Source organism: Podarcis cretensis, assembly GCF_951804945.1.
Source record: "Podarcis cretensis genome assembly, chromosome: 1".
In the NCBI taxonomy this organism is placed as follows: Eukaryota; Metazoa; Chordata; class Lepidosauria; order Squamata; family Lacertidae; genus Podarcis; species Podarcis cretensis.
Genome location: NC_137170.1, coordinates 101,259,997 through 101,277,551, shown reverse-complemented (window position 1 = coordinate 101,277,551; position 17,555 = coordinate 101,259,997). Strand labels below are relative to the sequence as shown.

The following is a 17,555-nucleotide window of genomic DNA, read 5'->3' as shown; positions in this document are numbered from 1 at the left end:
GGAATTTCCCAAAATACCCCCCTCCCCCAGCCCATGAGAATGGAAGTGCCTTCCACTCACCTAAGTATGCCTGTGAATCCAGATCATTAATACCGTTTGTGGGTAAGAAACTAATTTCAAAGAACAGCAGACTCCATATTCTGGCTTTGGGCTCTGATTTCTTATAAATTATTTTCAGTTGCAAAAAAAATCATGTTATTTCAATAAAAACGCTTTAAGGTTTTCCATATTATACCTTTCTCCTACAGTTCCGCTGCAAAACTGACAAATGTATTCCATTCTGGTGGAAATGTGACACTGTAGATGATTGTGGGGATGGATCAGATGAACCTGAAGAATGCCGTAAGTATTTTAGCAAGTTGCGTTAACCTAGCATTTTCATACTGTAAGAGTCAATGTGGTACGGTTGTTAAGAGGGTTGGAGTAGGATTCAGGTCTCCACTTGGCCATGAAATTTGCTGGATGACCTTAGGCCAATCTCTCAGCCTAATCTACCTCACAGGTTTGTTGTTTGAATACAATGGGAAGTTAGAGAACCATGAAGCCTTGAGCTTCTTGGAGGAAGGTGGGATATAAATTTGTCATTGTTGTTAAGTCAATAAAATCTACAAGACTGCTACAGAGTAAACAAAAAAATTATATACTAACTTAATTATCTGGAGAAATAGAACTTTTTCTAAGCGTTTCTGCTGCAACTTGGTATAATATTTAACTTTTTAAATAATTTCCTAATATCTCCCTTATTTATATTATAGCTTTTGCAAATAATACAAAAGAAGATTTGCAGCAGTCTGGCTATCACTAGAGATTTCATAAGATGTACTGCTGCTTAGCACTTTTATAACACTGCTGCAGTATCCTGAATGTGCTGTAAAATCTGCAGATATTTTGATAGGCTCATAGTTCATGCACCTGCCACAATACTCCTGTCATTTTTTAAAAAGTAAACAATGTTTGCAGCAGGTACAAGTATGCCTGCTATAATTTTGCCATGACAGATGAATACGTGACAGGTGAATACAAATATATTATATTCATGAAAACAGGCTTTGCATTTTCTGCATGGTAATTCATAGTGGAGACTTTTCTGCTGCACATGGCTTATATTGGTTGGTACACACTCTTCAAATCTCTTCATTCTCAATTTTTTAAATAAACTAGGCCAGTAGTTTTTTTAATCAGCAAGCTTGAAAGCTTACTAGAGCTCCAGTGCAACAGCAGAAGCAAAACAGGATCCTCAGCAGGTCACTTTCTTACCATTACAATTAACAGTATTCCCTCATCTAGTTATGTTGGAAGTCTGTCAGGCAGTTACTAGGCAACAACCAAATGCTGTCCGCCAGTAAAATATATGTAGTGGATTAGCAAAGCAGCAGGGAAGATGGCATTGTGCTAACACACCAATAGAACCATGGTCGCCCCGTGGCATTTTGGCAAACTACAAAATGGCACCCCCCTTCCCTGTTAGGGAAAAAGGAAGGAGGGAGTGAAGACTGACGTCAGGAACAAAGAAGGAATAAAGATAAACATCAGCATCTGTTGCCTCTGCAGATCCTGCCACCTGAGGCAGTCACCTTGCTTTGCATCATGCGTAGGCCAGCTCTGGGCGGAACCAATCTGGTTTTCCTGCTGGCGCATCTTTACTGGGCCAACGCTGCCTCATTCTTCCTCTCCATAAGCAGCAGCAACTCAGCTGTCAAGAGTGAGCGCTGCCACTCAGCCACACTGATTGCTGCTGTGTATAGGTATATTTATACATGTGGGTCAATTGAAATTGAGTTTAGGTGATTTTTCACTATACAGTGGTACCTCGGGTTAAGTACTTAATTCGTTCCGGAGGTCCGTTCTTAACCTGAAACTGTTCTTAACCTGAAGCACCACTTTAGCTAATGGGGCCTCCTGCTGCTGCCGTGACGCCGGAGCACGATTTCTGTTCTCATCCTAAAGCAAAGTTCTTAACCTGGAGCACTATTTCTGGGTTAGTGGAGTCTGTAACCTGAAGCGTATGTAACCTGAAGCATATGTAACCCGAGGTACCACTGTAATTTGAAATCCAGACTGGATTACTGGGAAGGAAACTAGTTATGTTTGACTGCCTTTGCTTCACAGGGCTAATGGTTCTCAAATTTCAATCAAATCTCTGAGGTCTAGAGCTCAAAGTGTCCTCTGCTGCAGAGGAAATGTAAGTGAGGTTAGCGGTGACCTGAGAAGAGTGGCTTGCTACTTAGAAGGAGTGAAGTCACCACTACTAATGCCATGATAAAGAACAAATATGACTTGCATTGAGGTTTAGAGTGGAGAAAGGTTTCCCAAATGTGCAACCCTTACTATTTTGGGGACAGAATGTTTTATTAAATCTTCCATTAATTTAGAAAACCCTGAAAATGTAGAATTTTAAAATGAATCAATCAAATTAAGAACTCGTGGACCACAATATTAAATGCACATACTACAGCAAGTACCAATGGATGATGGTGTGGGATTCATTTCTGAGTAAGCATGCATAGGACTGTGGTGTCATAGTAGTGATTTGTAGCAGTCCTATAGCATAGCTGTCATAATTCCAGCCTAAAACATCTTCCTATGGATGCTTAGAATCTTCCTAATAATTTTGGAGTTGACTAGATTCTATTTGAACAAGCTACCGTAGTTTCACACTCACAGAGAGGCAAATTTCAGTTTTAGTTATTAACCTAGGCATACACATACAGTGGTACCTCGGGTTACATACGCTTCAGGTTACATACGTTTCAGGTTACAGACTCCACTAACCTGGAAGTAGTATCTCGGGTTAAGAACTTTGCTTCAGGATGAGAACAGAAATCATGTGGTAGCGGTGCAGCAGCAGCAGGAGGCCCCATTAGCTAAAGTGGTGCTTCAGGTTAAGAACAGTTTCAGGTTAAGAATAGACCTCCAGAACGAATTAAGTTCTTAACCCGAGGTACCATTGTACTTATTTTAGCTGGTACTGTTTCTTGTTTTGATTCAGAAGGTATTTGTGCTTCACAGTAAGTACTGGTGCATTAAGTAGTTTGAATGCAGTCATTTTGCTGATCTGTACTTGCAATCTGATGTCCTGAGGAACATCAGAATGCAGGAAATCACACAGCTTACAGTTGCTGAGAAATTCAGTTTTCATGCCAATTAGCTTCCACTTCTCCTGCTTGGACGTCATATAGTTGTGGGAGAAAGGTGTAGCTGTGAATTTGTAAACAGAGAGTCATCTGGCTGAAACAATTTTAGTACAGCTAAGAGAAAATACATTTAATTGCTTCTTTGAGGAAAGAGAAGTAATTAGAATCACCCAGTTTCTGATAGTTCTCACGTTGCTTTAAAAATTACAGAGTAGAGGCATGCATTCTTGTTAATTGCAAAACATTTTATATGCATTTGATTAAAAAAAACACTGACTTATAATGGAAAATTTTCATTAACGTACTTGGACTAAGAGATAGACACTTTACATATCTATTTATTAGTAAACAAATATATGATAGCTTTTTCATAAGCCTAGAAATGCTATGAAAGGCTGTTGTGTTGTTGCTGTTTTTTAAAAAACTCATTACCATGAAATGCAGCTGTTCAGCACTTTATTCTTTCTTCCAGCTGAATTTAAATGCCAGCCTGGGCGATTTCAGTGTGGAACTGGACTCTGTGTTTTACCAGCATTTATATGTGATGGAGAGAATGATTGTGGAGACAACTCGGATGAACTCAATTGCGGTAAGCATTATATGGCATGAGACTGCTTTGAGGTTGCTGTTGTTGCCTACAGTCAAGTGGTATATAAATTTTGTGAAATAAATGAAATCAAAGAAAAAGCTTTTTAGAGAATCTGATGCTATAGTCTACCATTTATCAGCTGCAGCACAGCATCATGTACTGTGCTCCAGCTTCTTTTCTTTTTTAATTGGTTTTTCCATATTACATCACAATACAAATATACCAGAGCTACTCCCCATCCCCACATATATCAATCAATCAAATATAATATTCTTTTGTCCCTCCCCCTGCTTCCCTCCACCCCTACTCGATTTCCTCTACATTCTGACATTACATTTATCTTTGCATTCTACAATCTTCTCAAATCTTCTATATATTGCGTGTTGAGTTCCACAGTGCCACCCCCCAAAAATTCACACATCACACGTTAATTTTTGTTTAAGGTTTTTGGCATAATTTTGGCCACAACTTTATTCAAATACAGCAAATGTGAGTGGTTGCTTAGGCATTGGTTATGACTATCTGTCCTTCCCCCAAGGACAGAGCTGGTCCCTTCCGGACACCACCGGAAGCCAGCATGGGAAACAAATATTGGGGAGAAATGAGGCTGGGAATCAGTCCAACACCGCTCACCCTCATGTTCCGGTGGGGCTTGCACGGCCCAAGCCCGGCACCACGGACAAGGACGAAAGAATGGCAAGCCCCTGGATTCCTTTAACGGAATTCCCTTTCGCATCATTTGGAGGGATAGGCACCTTACCCCTCCAAGCACCAATTTAACCAATGCCTAACCGCCAACCTTACAAGTTGTGACGATTTGCTACGCAGTAGGCAAAAACCAAATGGCAACAGCCAATCAGCCAAATGGCAAAATTCCTACCAGGCCCCCGCTCAAAGGCGAACGACCCCATGACAGGCATAGCAAGGTCAATTGAACCCAAGAACCACCCTATAAAAGGGAGGGGGGGCGGGTGATCCGATGCAAAACGGCCAAGAGAACGTCCTCTCGTCTGTCTCCCCTACTTATAGACTCTGACCACTCCTCCGAATTGGCAACACTCAAAAATCCCCAGCAACCCCTTTAACCCTTTACAGGCTTGGGTTCCCACCAAATTTGCCTAGTCATAATGGTGGCCTGCTCCCCAACCGCAACACGTGCTCTCTGCTAGTGAGAACACGCTTTGCGTGTTGAGTTCCACAGTGCCACCCCCCAAAAATTCACACATCACACGTTAATTTTTGTTTAAGGTTTTTGGCATAATTTTGGCCACAACTTTATTCAAATACAGCAAATGTGAGTGGTTGCTTAGGCATTGGTTATGACTATCTGTCCTTCCCCCAAGGACAGAGCTGGTCCCTTCCGGACACCACCGGAAGCCAGCATGGGAAACAAATATTGGGGAGAAATGAGGCTGGGAATCAGTCCAACACCGCTCACCCTCATGTTCCGGTGGGGCTTGCACGGCCCAAGCCCGGCACCACGGACAAGGACGAAAGAATGGCAAGCCCCTGGATTCCTTTAACGGAATTCCCTTTCGCATCATTTGGAGGGATAGGCACCTTACCCCTCCAAGCACCAATTTAACCAATGCCTAACCGCCATGGAGCCCATAGCTCCCCGCCAAACCACTCACAACCCCAGCCAAGACCTCAGCTTGGACACCACCGCACCTAACCAAGCCTCATTGCCAGAAGCAGAAAGGTGCACGCCATCCACTCGAAATAAGGATGGCTTCTGAGAAGAAATCTCAGGATGAAAAATCACATCTCCGCCCAACTCCAAGACCTTTTTCGTCACTGCGGAGTTGATGCGGCCCCTGGCTCTCAATGGCGGCTGGGCAACGACTGCCCCTCCAAGCGCGCCGTTGTAGCAGCCTTGACCAAAATATTTTTGCTGCTGGCATCAGAGCCCGCAGCGTCTCCAAGTCCGATAAAATTGCAGCACGCAGGGAAAAACAGTCCATAGAAACCAGGTCGTTCTCACCCAGTTGCACCACAATGGCCGACGGGGGTCCTTCCCATAGCAACTGCCTCCGAATCCGAGGCAGGAGCTTCGACCAGCGCATTCCCCTTCTGGACAGCCAAGACAACTGAATATGTCGAGGAAGGCCGAGACCTGGACCCATTCCCGACTGCCGTGCTGCGACACCAGCCCAATGGACGATGCTGTGCCCACCATCCATATGCGGAAAGCTGCTAAACTAAGATAAAACAAGCAAAAATTGTAAGACACCAATAATGTTAACAAACATAACCTTTTAATGCATTCAATTTCCCACAACCTGTGTTTTATTCCCACTGCCTTATTAACACGCTTTCCGGCCTACTCGGTGGTAGTTTGTCTAGGCATTGATTCACGACTAGCTGCGCCTGACCTCAGCAGGGCAGCACTGACGACTGGGCCCCACCATATCGTCAGTACCAGCAAACGTTGTAGGGGAGCAAGAATCCCAAGGCAATCGCATCCCGTCAGGTGTCGTTCCCCATTAGGGGAAAGATGCACCCCATCTGCCCTAAAGAGGGCAACAGCCTTGAAGAAAATAGCAGGGTGCAATATTACAGAACCACCTAAAGCAAGGACCTATTTTATTTTATTTGTTATTTGTTAATTTATTTTATTATATTTACTTTATTTTATTCTATTGTCCACCGCCTTATTAACATGCTTTTTGGCCTGCTCAGTGGTAGTTTGTCTAGGCATTGGTTCCCGACTAGCTGCACCTGACCTTAGCAGGGCAGCACTGACGACTGGGCCCCACCATATCGTCAGTACAAATAAACAGCGTGGGGGAGCAATGAAACAGGATCAGACTCAAGCTCACCCCCAAATGCTCCCAGGGACTCTTGTGTGGCCCTACCCCTCGAAAGGGGTCGACAAAAGCATAGCGAATCCTTGGATTCCCTTAATGGAATATCTTTGCGCATTGGAGGGGACAGGTGCTCCAACCCCCCCTCCAGACCACCTTGAACCAATGCCTTAAATTATTTTGAGTCCAGGGAGAGCTGCCATCAACTCAATCCAAGCCCTCTTGCATGCAGGAATGCAAACTTATGCTGGATGAAGACAGCAAACATTCTCGCCCAGCTGTACCACCAGCACTGCAGGAGGACCTGCACAGGTCACACTCGACCACACCCAAGGAAGGATCTCCTCCCAAAGCATTCCCCATCCGGACATCCAGTAAATGTTCACATGGGCAGGAAGACTGAGATGGCGCCCCAGTCCAAACTCGTCAACATGCTTGCCAGCCCAGTGTACGATGCTGTGACCCAAATGTGCACAGCTGCTCCTATGAAAAAAGGAAATAACAGACAAGCATCAGCACAGACATCATTTGACACTTCTTGATATAACCCTTGTCAGCGTAAGACTTCCAATGACCCGTATTCCCAATCCTGTCTACTGACAGGCCCCCAGTCTGCAGCCTTTGCAGCAGTCCTACTCGGAAGGAATGAGGCATGTTCAGCGGTAAGCAAGCCGCAGGCCGTAATAACTGGTGCCCGACATAAGCACATTGATGCCTGGCTAACGGGAACCCATTTTCATGCACTAGGAGCGGGCCAGCCTCCAGGGAATGAAAAGCCAAATATTCTGTTATCCATAACCGGGCAAGGGCCCTCCTCACCTGTGGCGGGAACCCTGATTGTGGCACTCCTGCCCACTAAGTCTGTTTTAGAGTTCCCGATTCTAAAGACAAGCTCCAAAGGATAAGGAAAAGTCCTGAAGCAATAAGCCTCCAGACTCTCAGCCCCATGCTGGCACCAACAACCATTTTCCTAACCCTCAGTGCAAAAATGCAATGGACTACTGAAAGGAATCTCGCCTTGCTCTTTAACCAGCAGACAAGTTTTAACTTGTTGCAGATACTACATAAGTAAAATTGACCAACTTCCTGCCCGCTGTCCTATGAGGTTGGAGCCTATTCCAACCTTCCAAGGCCCTGCGCACTACAAACTTTATACAAGGGTCTCTGAAAATTAAAGCTTCAGTGTAACAGACATTGCAGCGGACTGAATTCTGATAGTTATAACAGCACGCCCAATCTGCAGCAGGTGAACCAAATACTGCAGGATCTGCTCAGAAGATGGGGGCTAATTCATCTGAATGGCCGAGGACTGAAAGCTGAAGGCTAAGAAATCCATCCAGGCCATCCCATAAGAGCTAAAAGCAGAAGGGGAAATGGAAGCTGCTGCTCTCTGTAAATACTAATTGTTGTCAAAATGCCACAGATGGTCTGGAAAAGTCTGGCAACAACTGAGTCTGGAGCCCAGGATCTGAAGCGCTTCATCTGAAAATGGGATAGAGTGTCAGCAACATCATTAGAGGATCCCGTAATTTGGAGAGTAGGAAGCACAATATTAAACCTTAAGCGGCGCAGCTCAAAAGCGTGAGCGGAGGGGCGGAGAATCTGCTGGAGCGTGAGGACCGTTTTGCCAAGACGCTCACCACTACCTGGTTATCAGACCAAAAGCAGATCCGATGGTCACTGGACTCCTCGGGCCACATGTGAACTGCTACAACAATGGGAAAAAACTCAAGAAAAGTTATGTCACATGATTGCCTCACCACACCGGGCTTGAGGCCATAGCTTTGCACCCCAGCAGCCCTTGAAATAAAACCAAAGGGCAAAGATCCAGCAGCACCAGCATGAACCTGAAAATCCCTGTGCGGGTTCAAGGTATCCTGCCATGGCGAACTACTATTGCATACATTCAGGAATTGTTACCATCGCCTGATATCTGCCTTCACCACACTTGGTAGGCATAAGGGGACCTCAGGCCGCAAGCCTGGCCTAGTGGGAAGATTAATTAAGTGACCCAGCAAGATCGGATCTGATGAAGCATCACTTGCTACATAAGAAGTATTACAAAATAACTTCCTTCAAGGCAGACAGCTTCTCCATAGGCGAGTCGTTTGTTTTAGCAACGATATCCACTGGATCCCTAAATAAAATGGGAATATGGGCAAAAGGTATTGAGCTATTGCTTGCCAGCTTCCAGCTTCCAGCGCTTGGGCAGGGGGCATCTTGTGCTGCCATCATGATATGTAAATTTACAGGGCCGACGCTGGCCAGAACCCCTAAAGAAGTCCTGACAAAGCTGCCGCCGAGCCAGCTTCCTTTTCAGACACACACTCTGTGCAATGCAACTACACACTCCGTGCAATGCAAAAAACACGCTCTGTGCAATGCAACTACGCACTCTGTGCAATGCAACTACGCACTCTGTGCAATGCACACACAAACCCTCTGTGCAATGCAACTACATACTCCATTCAATGCAACTACACACTCCGTGCAATGCAACTACACACTCCCTGCAATGCAAAAACATGCTCTGTGCAATGCACACACAAACCCTCCGTGCAATGCAACTACATACTCCGTTCAATGCAACTACACACTCCGTGCAATGCAAAAAACATGCTCTGTGCAATGCAAATACACACTCCATGCAATGCACACACAAACCCTCCGTTCAATGCAACTACGCACTCCGTTCAACGGAACTACACTCCATGCAATGCAACTACACACTCCGTGCAATGCAAAAACATGCTCTGTGCAATGCACACAAACCCTTCGTGCAATGCAACTACATACTCCGTTCAATGCAACTACACACTCCGTGCAATGCAAAAGAACATGCTCTGTGCAATGCAAATACACACTCCATGCAATGCACACACAAACCCTCCATTCAGTGCAACTACGCACTCCGTTCAACGGAACTACACTCCATGCAATGCAACTACACACTCTGTGCACTGCACACACCCTCCGTTCAATGCAACTACACACTCCGTGCAATGCACACACACTCCTTGCAATGCAAAAACAGACTCTGTGCAATGCAACTACGCCCCCCATGCAATGCAAACACATTCCGTGCAATGCAACTACACACTCCGTGCAATGCACACACACACACACTCTGTGCAATGTAACCGCACCTTCCGTACGATGCAACAACACCCTCCGTGCAATGCAACAACACACTCCGTGCAATGCAACAATACACTCTGTGCAATGCAAACACACCCTCCGTGCAATGCAACTGCAAATCTCACACGAAATGCAATGCAATGCAATTGCAGCCCATGCAGCACCGTGCCCTGCAATGCACAGAGCAAACTACAATGCGGGCACGCAAAGGTGCTTTCTCCCACTTGCATATTACGAATGTGGCGCCCATTACATCCCTCGCAGTGAGGTGACCACCAAAAGGACCTAAGTGTCCAGGTAGAGCAATGGGGGAGCATGCAGCTGTCCCATACAGGGACGAATCCTGCAACCTAGGCATTACCAGCACTATGCGCTGACCCAGTGAAACCAATGCTTATAGACCACATGGGAACACTATTCAGGCCGGAAACGCTTGCAGGCCATCAAATTCTAGGGCAAAGCCCTAGGATCACCTGCTAGGCCAGGCATAAATGTTTCCAGTGAAATAGGAGAGTTGAGGTAGCCCACAGCTTGTCCAGGTACCCCTGCTTGCCCTTTTAGAGGGAAGCACCCCTTCAAGAAAACCCAAAGTTCTTTTATCACAAATGGGCAGAACTACCCAGCAACAGAATAGCCTAAAAGGAGCAGTTAGTTTTGTTTTGTTATAACAATGGCTAAGAGGGGGATATGAACCCTGTCTCCCAGGTCTTACACTTTAGCCAGTAAGCCACAATGGCTCGTCTCTAAAATGGCATTCGCCACTATCAGGGCAAAACAAACTTAAAGAAAATAAACTTGTTCAGAAATGGCATAGTTCAAGAGCATATACAGAGTGCTCATAGTCCTTGGAGACACAGAGAGCCTCTGGGGCCCTTTGTCTGCCTCAGATATACATTAGGAGCAACTGGGCCTGCAAGCAGATACATTCCTATAGCGAGAATGAGTCACGTGGCAGAGACTTAACAAGTAACTGCTACCTGTAGCAGACTTAGGCTTGGAAGTTAATGTGCAGGCCGAATAGGCCTCCCTGTTTCTGCTCTTGAGAATCTTAGTCTCATAGCAATATTAAGGAAGCCAAATTCTTCCCACCCAAGGCTAGCTTAAAATTTGGCCAACAGCGCTGCACACACTCAAAATAAAGCCAACCTTCGGGGATACTATAAACGAAAGTGATTCCAGCTAGGCTGGGAACAGCCCTGACTAGCCCCACAATTAAACAGGCAAAATGGGGGAAACCTTTTGCGAAAGAAAGCCCCTAACGGGAGCTCTTTCCCTATTGGGAAAGGCAAGCCACGGATATAGGGAGAATCTTCCCACAGGGCAGGGTAAGGGGTGGGGTGGGAAATCAAACAGGAAAAGGGGGGGGAATTAAATTATTTAAGGGACTAGAGAGGATTAAAAAGAAAGGGGAAATAAAGAAATGTAACCAGACAATGAGAAGATTGTCCAAGTGCTCCATGTGATCCGATGCAAAACGGCCAAGAGAACGTCCTCTCGTCTGTCTCCCCTACTTATAGACTCTGACCACTCCTCCGAATTGGCAACACTCAAAAATCCCCAGCAACCCCTTTAACCCTTTACAGGCTTGGGTTCCCACCAAATTTGCCTAGTCATAATGGTGGCCTGCTCCCCAACCGCAACACGTGCTCTCTGCTAGTGAGAACACGCTTTCTCATTATGCTTCCTTACTAATTTACCTTCCCTCAGCTTCATTGTTCCCTTGTAAAAGGGCTGCTAGCATTTTACATCTCCTATCCAGTGGCTGGTTTAGTCTTCAGTGCTATTGCGCCAGGATGAGGACAATCCTGTTTAAGGTGCAGAAGTGCTGTGCAAGGGTTTTTACAGTTGTGGGGAAAGTGAAACCACACAAATATCCCAGCACAACGTTGTAAGAACTGAAGGAGAAAACTCATTGCCCTAGTGTTTCTATAACTTACTGTTGCCACAAGAGTACTAAAGAGATCTGATACAGTGCTAGAAATCTGTAAAACAAGACAAGCCTGTCTCTTTAACTGATAAAGAATATGCCATTTTATCAGCTGTTGTGCATCCAGGTGTTTGAGTTTCCCTAGCTAAAATTCTGAATAGTACCAGGCTGCCAGTAATGTTTAGCTCTTAAGAATCATTAAGAAGTTGGAAGATAATTACAAAGAGTGTATCACTCTAATATTATTATAAGATGACTGATAACAGCTATCAAGAGAGTTACAAGAGAACGGTGACCTCTTTAAACACTCTTCTTTGTTTGGTGAAAAGGCTGTCTGGCAATAAACCCTGGATAAAATTGATGTACAAGAGGAATGAAAAAGAGTGATAGAGAAGGGAAAACATAATTACATGAAGGAGATGTAATGATGTGTTGCCAGCTTGTCATTTCAAAATGCACTTGGAATAACGTGTGTGTGTGTGTGTGTGTGCGCGCGCGCACGTGCGCGTGCGTGCGTGTGCAAAGTTTCAGCTTGTAAAATAAATGTGAAGAAGTCTGAACTTAAAATTACTTTAATGAACAGTTCAAACAAGATTCAAAGAGCCAATTTAATATCGAATATGATTACCCAAAATGCAATAGTTGACCTCAAATCTCTTTATTTTGGATAATGGTTGATTTTTAGGTAAGCAAATATGCCAAGCACTGCAAATCAGAACCAAGTAACAGCTTGATTCCCATTGAAAAGTTGTGGCAGCATGCAGTAGCAACAGGTGTTGCCGCCTGCCTTGTCCAGTCTGGTTCAAGGTGAGATGAGTGACTGGTGGCAACATACAGTGATGGTGATGGCAGCAGTGCCAGTAGTAGCATGTTGCAGCACTACGTAGAGATCCAGGTGGGAACTTATTGCAAACATCATGCTGAGTGCTCACTGAAGTCTGGTACCAGCCCTGATAATGAGGCATTCAAAGCAGCAGTAATATAGCTGAGCAGTATAAAATGAGAATCATCCGAGTTTTCTGTCCTGAAGCTTCTTATTTGTTTGTCCTCAGATACACATGTCTGCCTGTCAGGTCAATTCAAGTGCACCAAGAATCAAAAGTGCATTCCAATAAATCTCAGGTGTAATGGACAGGATGATTGCGGTGATGAAGAAGATGAAAGAGATTGTCGTAAGTTACTTACGTAGAAACTCCAAAATTGCATTATTTGTGGTCAGTCAAACACGCTATACACATTGTTGTTTTGGTGAATTCTTTTGAATAATATAATGTGAATAATGTAGGAAGTGGAGATAAGACATTGGGTTTTTTGTTGGGGTTTTTTGTTTGTTTGAAGAATTGAGAGAAAGCTAGTTTAAAACAGCTTTGATTGTTTTAATTAGAATTTCTGAATGTTAGAAAACAGTTTCTGTACTTAAAGTAGCTCATTTTCTTTAAAGCGGAAAACAGCTGTTCTCCTGACCATTTTCAGTGTAAAACAACAAAGCACTGCATTTCTAAACTATGGGTTTGTGATGAGGATCCTGATTGTGCTGATGGGTCTGATGAGGCAAACTGTGGTGAGTATCCTGTATACTACTGGCAAATGCAATTCTCTAGTGCCTGCCCGTATGTGGCCAAAACTATATGTCCCATGCACAAGAGTGAAATATCAGCAGGCTTGGTGGGAATTCAGGGTTTGCAGACATACCAAAAGAGAGAGAGAAATCATGAAGTGGTGAGAGAAGTCAACAGCCCAAAGACAACTGAGCATACTCATTGTCCATTGAATACAGCCTACTTCTTGGATGAAAAATCATGTGAGATTGGGAATGGAATTGAGCGTGCCAGCTCTTTGTAACCATGTACAGGACCAATTTTTGTTGTAAGGCTTGTAAGAATTATTATTTTTTAAATATTCTTACTAAATTTATTACCCACCTGTCAGAGCTGCCTCTAGGTCCCAGCTCACAGAGGACCAACGCCAGGCTGTCGCTATGTACAAAAGTCTTTATTGAGGTTTAGTTTCCATTTCAAAGCCACAGCGCGCAGCTCTACGTCTTAAAGCCTAGACCGACGAAGTCCCGTCTGAGTCTCCGCCCCTTCCACACCAGTTTAAGACTCTCGCTTTGCTCCACCTCTTCCTAAGTTCCTTTCTCCTCTGGGCCCTCCTGCCCGCTAGGGTTTCATCCTTTCTGGACTCCTCTGACGCTGACCCTGATGATTCTTCCCCCTCCTTCCGGCGGGCTTTAGGACCTGGTTCCCTATCCGGGCTACCTTCTGTGCCGCTCGCCTGTACATTTGAACTTGGCGCGCGCGCCCAGCCTGCAACTTTCCTCTTGACCGTTCCCTCGCTCTCCGATGGAGGCGTGGCCAACCCTGACTCATCTTCTCTCGCTGGTGGTGAATATGTGGGCTCTGATACCTGGGACTCCTCCCCCCCACTACGCTCTGGTGGGGAAGCTGGTCCTGATTTCCAACTGCTGCTCTGGGAGTCCCCGCTGGCCCCTTGCTTCTGGGGTGTCCCCCTTGGGTCCCCCCTTGCCCTGCCCATCGGTGCCCCCTTCTGTGAATCTTCCGATTCGCTGGAGAGGCTCATGGAATCTCTCGGGCTGCTGTCATCTTCTCCTATGCTGCCCTCGGATTGCTCCCCCTTGCTCTCCATCTCCTCTCCTCCCTGCGCTCCCGCTGAGTCTCTGACACCACCCTTCACCAGAAGGTCCCAGGGTGATTTGCAGCTATTTAAAAACAGTTGAAACCAAGGAAAAGAGTGGGTCCTGGAAAAAACCCAAGAATATTAAGTGTTTCATCACAACTAGTGGTAATAAAGTCAGTTCATATTAGAATCATTTCAGATTAGAATGACTCCCTCTATGCAGAAAAAGGGTTTTGATCCAGTGGAGAATCCCACTGATGGAAGGGGAGGGGAGGGATTTTTTGTTGATTCTATCCTCCCTCTGCTGCACTCATCTCGCTTTATTGGCCAAGGGAGCTGGCGTACGGCTTCCGGATCATGTGGCCAGCATGACTAAGCCACTTCTGGCGAAGCAGAGCAGCACACGTAAATGCCGTTTACCTTCCCGCCGGAGTGGTACCTATTTATCTACTTGCACTTTGACGTGCTTTCGAACTGCTAGGTTGGCAGAAGCACGGACCGAGCAACGGGAGCTCACCCTGTCGCGGGGATTCGAACCGCCGACCTTCTGATTGGCAAGTCCTATGCTATGTGGTTTAACCCACAGCACCACCCGCGTGTTCTAGACAATCCCTAAATCCCCTGAAGCAAGTTTTCTGAGGGCACAAGAGGCTGCAGCGGGGAGGGGCGGGATCTTAAATTGCTTCTTCCCTTCTACTGGCAGAAGTGCCTCCTGTGAAAAGTTCTGTTTCAGATTTTCCCATCAGCCACAACCAAGTTTGGATCCAAGCTAATAATTATCCCCCACCCCCGGGCAAATAATAATATGGTAAAAATAAAATGCATTCTGACATAGCAGCAGATAATTAATTCAGTACCTTTGCTAGTGAAACATAGTTTAATATGCTATAGATCTGGCATGCATTTTTCACAATGCTTAACTACCCTAGATTATTAGAATAAAAGCAGTATCTGTCTTTGTTACAGATAAAAAAACATGTGGGCCTCATGAATATCAATGTAAGAACAGCAACTGCATTCCAGATCACTGGAGGTGTGACAGCCAAAATGATTGTGGTGACAATTCTGATGAAGAAAACTGCAGTAAGTAATTTCTGACTTACTAGTAGTACATGTGAAAGGGATCTACGGGTCTTAGTGGATCACAAGTTTAACATGAATCAACAGCGTGATGCAGTAAGAACAAAAAAGTGAACGCTATTCTAGGCTGCATCAGTAGAAGTAGATCAAGTCCAGATCTATTCTGCCTTGGTCAGACCACACCTTATTATTCCAGAAGCAAAATTTGAATTTTTGAGTATTTGGAATACTTGCATAAGCTGTGTGAAATAAGTAAAGTCAATTCACCTGCAGTAGCAAGAAGTGCAAAGTGTTGGTTCATTAGATCCTATGGCTTAAAAAAAGTGAAAGAAAGCTTTGGGGCCAAATTCAATCAGCCAGTCTTGCTTTGAGGATTTTTTTTCCTTAACATATAAAGCGGTATAGAAATGATAATAATAATAATAATAATAATAATAATAATAATAATAATAATAATAATAGCAGAAGCTTGTGCAAGATGAGGTTTCCCCTTCCTCCCACCCCCCCACCCCGTATGTCCCTATGCCTTCCCAAATTGACTGGGGGGGCAGGGGAATACATAGAACAATGCACAGCGGGGGGGGGGGGGGAGAGAGGAGAAGAAGGGAGATAATTCCATCAGACAAGCTGAAATGCTGGAACTGATGGAGTGATCTCCTTAGCACTACATTAGCACTCCTCTTTTTAAAACTTTGGCCTACATTGTAGCAACATCAAAAGCTTTTGGGAAGCTTTTGATAGTTAAAATAGTCCTTTTAAAAAATGCATATTTTCTTATATGGAACTAAAAAGTAGAGAGCCTCTGCGGGTATGTAAGAGTAAAATACCTTTTATCAATAGTTTCTGAATTTCAAGCATACTTATTTCAAATATGTATGAGCATGTCCCCCCCCCCATTTTTTATCTGGATTTTTTTGAAAAAATAATAATAATGTTACAATATTATTACACGCCACCCCAATCTCTGCCAAGCAGCTGCATAAGATTCCAGGGGTTGCAGGCATTTTTACCCAGGGTTAGTGTTTCCTTCAGGAATAAGGCTCAATGGAGGCTAGTGTCTTTAGGATATATAGTTTATTCACACACACACATATATATATACAACCTAGAGTTTCCAATGGAGGGGCTCACAGCAGCAGTACCCCAAAACACACCAGAATATTCCATAGCAACAACAAGAAGGAGCCCAGCACAACCTAGCTTCCTGGTTACATCACTCCAGCCCTAATCCCCATAGCCTAAATTCTGGTCTCTTTTATAATCCAGGAGAAGGCCCTTCCTTTGATGTCCTAAAACTCACTGCCTGAAAAGGGATTAGTTTTTCACATTTATTCACACTTAGCCCTTGAGAGAGGGAGGGAACCGGCACATTTGCAAATGAGATCTGCCCTTTCATTCTTTTGTTTCACCTAAATGGCTTATCCCCAGGTGGTCACCGCACAAGGAAATTACCTCAACTAATTAGCTTTTAGACTTGTTGATTCTACAGGATTACAATGTCAAATACACAACCCAGGAAGTGTGCTTAGGTTAATTAACTCTTCGCATATTAACAGCTGCCAGCCCACATCTTGAATACACATGAATCCAGCTATTATGGGTTCTAAAATACCGGTTCTAATTAAATTCTAATATTTATTAAACCCAATTAGCACCCTCAGATGTATAACATTATAAATAATATAAAGGGAGAACACAAAATTAATGGAACCAGGAAACAGTTCTGATTCCAGTTCTTAGTGTATCACGGGTAAGCTTCGGAGAGTTATATCAAACTAAGAAAAAGGTTCTCTAACTTATGTTTAGTTTGAATCTGAAACATTTCTTCTTTCAGAACCACAAACATGTGCTCAGAAAGACTTTCACTGCTCAAATGGAGACTGTATGTCTGCAAGATTTTGGTGTGACGGTGATTATGATTGTGCAGATGGCTCAGATGAGGTAGGTCTTTGCAAGAGATTGGCAGGGGGTGAAGTGCCTTTTCCACCTCAGTACCCCCAAAACATCCATGTTTGGGCTTATATACTGATGCACATGCCACCTAAAACCATGTAATCCATACTCTACGTAAGATCCAGGATTAACAACTTGATTTGGATCTACAAGTATTGGTCCCTGTCCCCCCTACATAGCTGCTGAGCAAGCAGACCCAAAGGTAGTATAGGCTCAAATGTAAGACTTTGGAGGCTCAAACATAAGAATTTCCAGGAAGTTAAAAGTAAGGTTGAGTCAACATGGTCTCA

The 17,555-nt window shown here is 44.5% G+C and overlaps 1 protein-coding gene across 3 annotated transcripts in view; it reads left to right on the top strand.

Annotated features, from left to right (window-relative positions):
- The window catches only part of LRP1B (LDL receptor related protein 1B), a 782,700-nt gene that overhangs the window by 709,261 nt on the left and 55,884 nt on the right, over window positions 1–17,555 (top strand). For all 3 annotated transcript variants that reach the window (XM_079992449.1, XM_079992450.1, XM_079992448.1), the window contains 6 exons: window positions 249–342; window positions 3,607–3,723; window positions 12,648–12,767; window positions 13,037–13,156; window positions 15,199–15,315; window positions 17,147–17,253. In XM_079992449.1, the coding sequence (XP_079848575.1) occupies window positions 249–342; window positions 3,607–3,723; window positions 12,648–12,767; window positions 13,037–13,156; window positions 15,199–15,315; window positions 17,147–17,253 (675 nt within the window). The remainder of the gene's footprint in view (window positions 1–248; window positions 343–3,606; window positions 3,724–12,647; window positions 12,768–13,036; window positions 13,157–15,198; window positions 15,316–17,146; window positions 17,254–17,555) is intronic.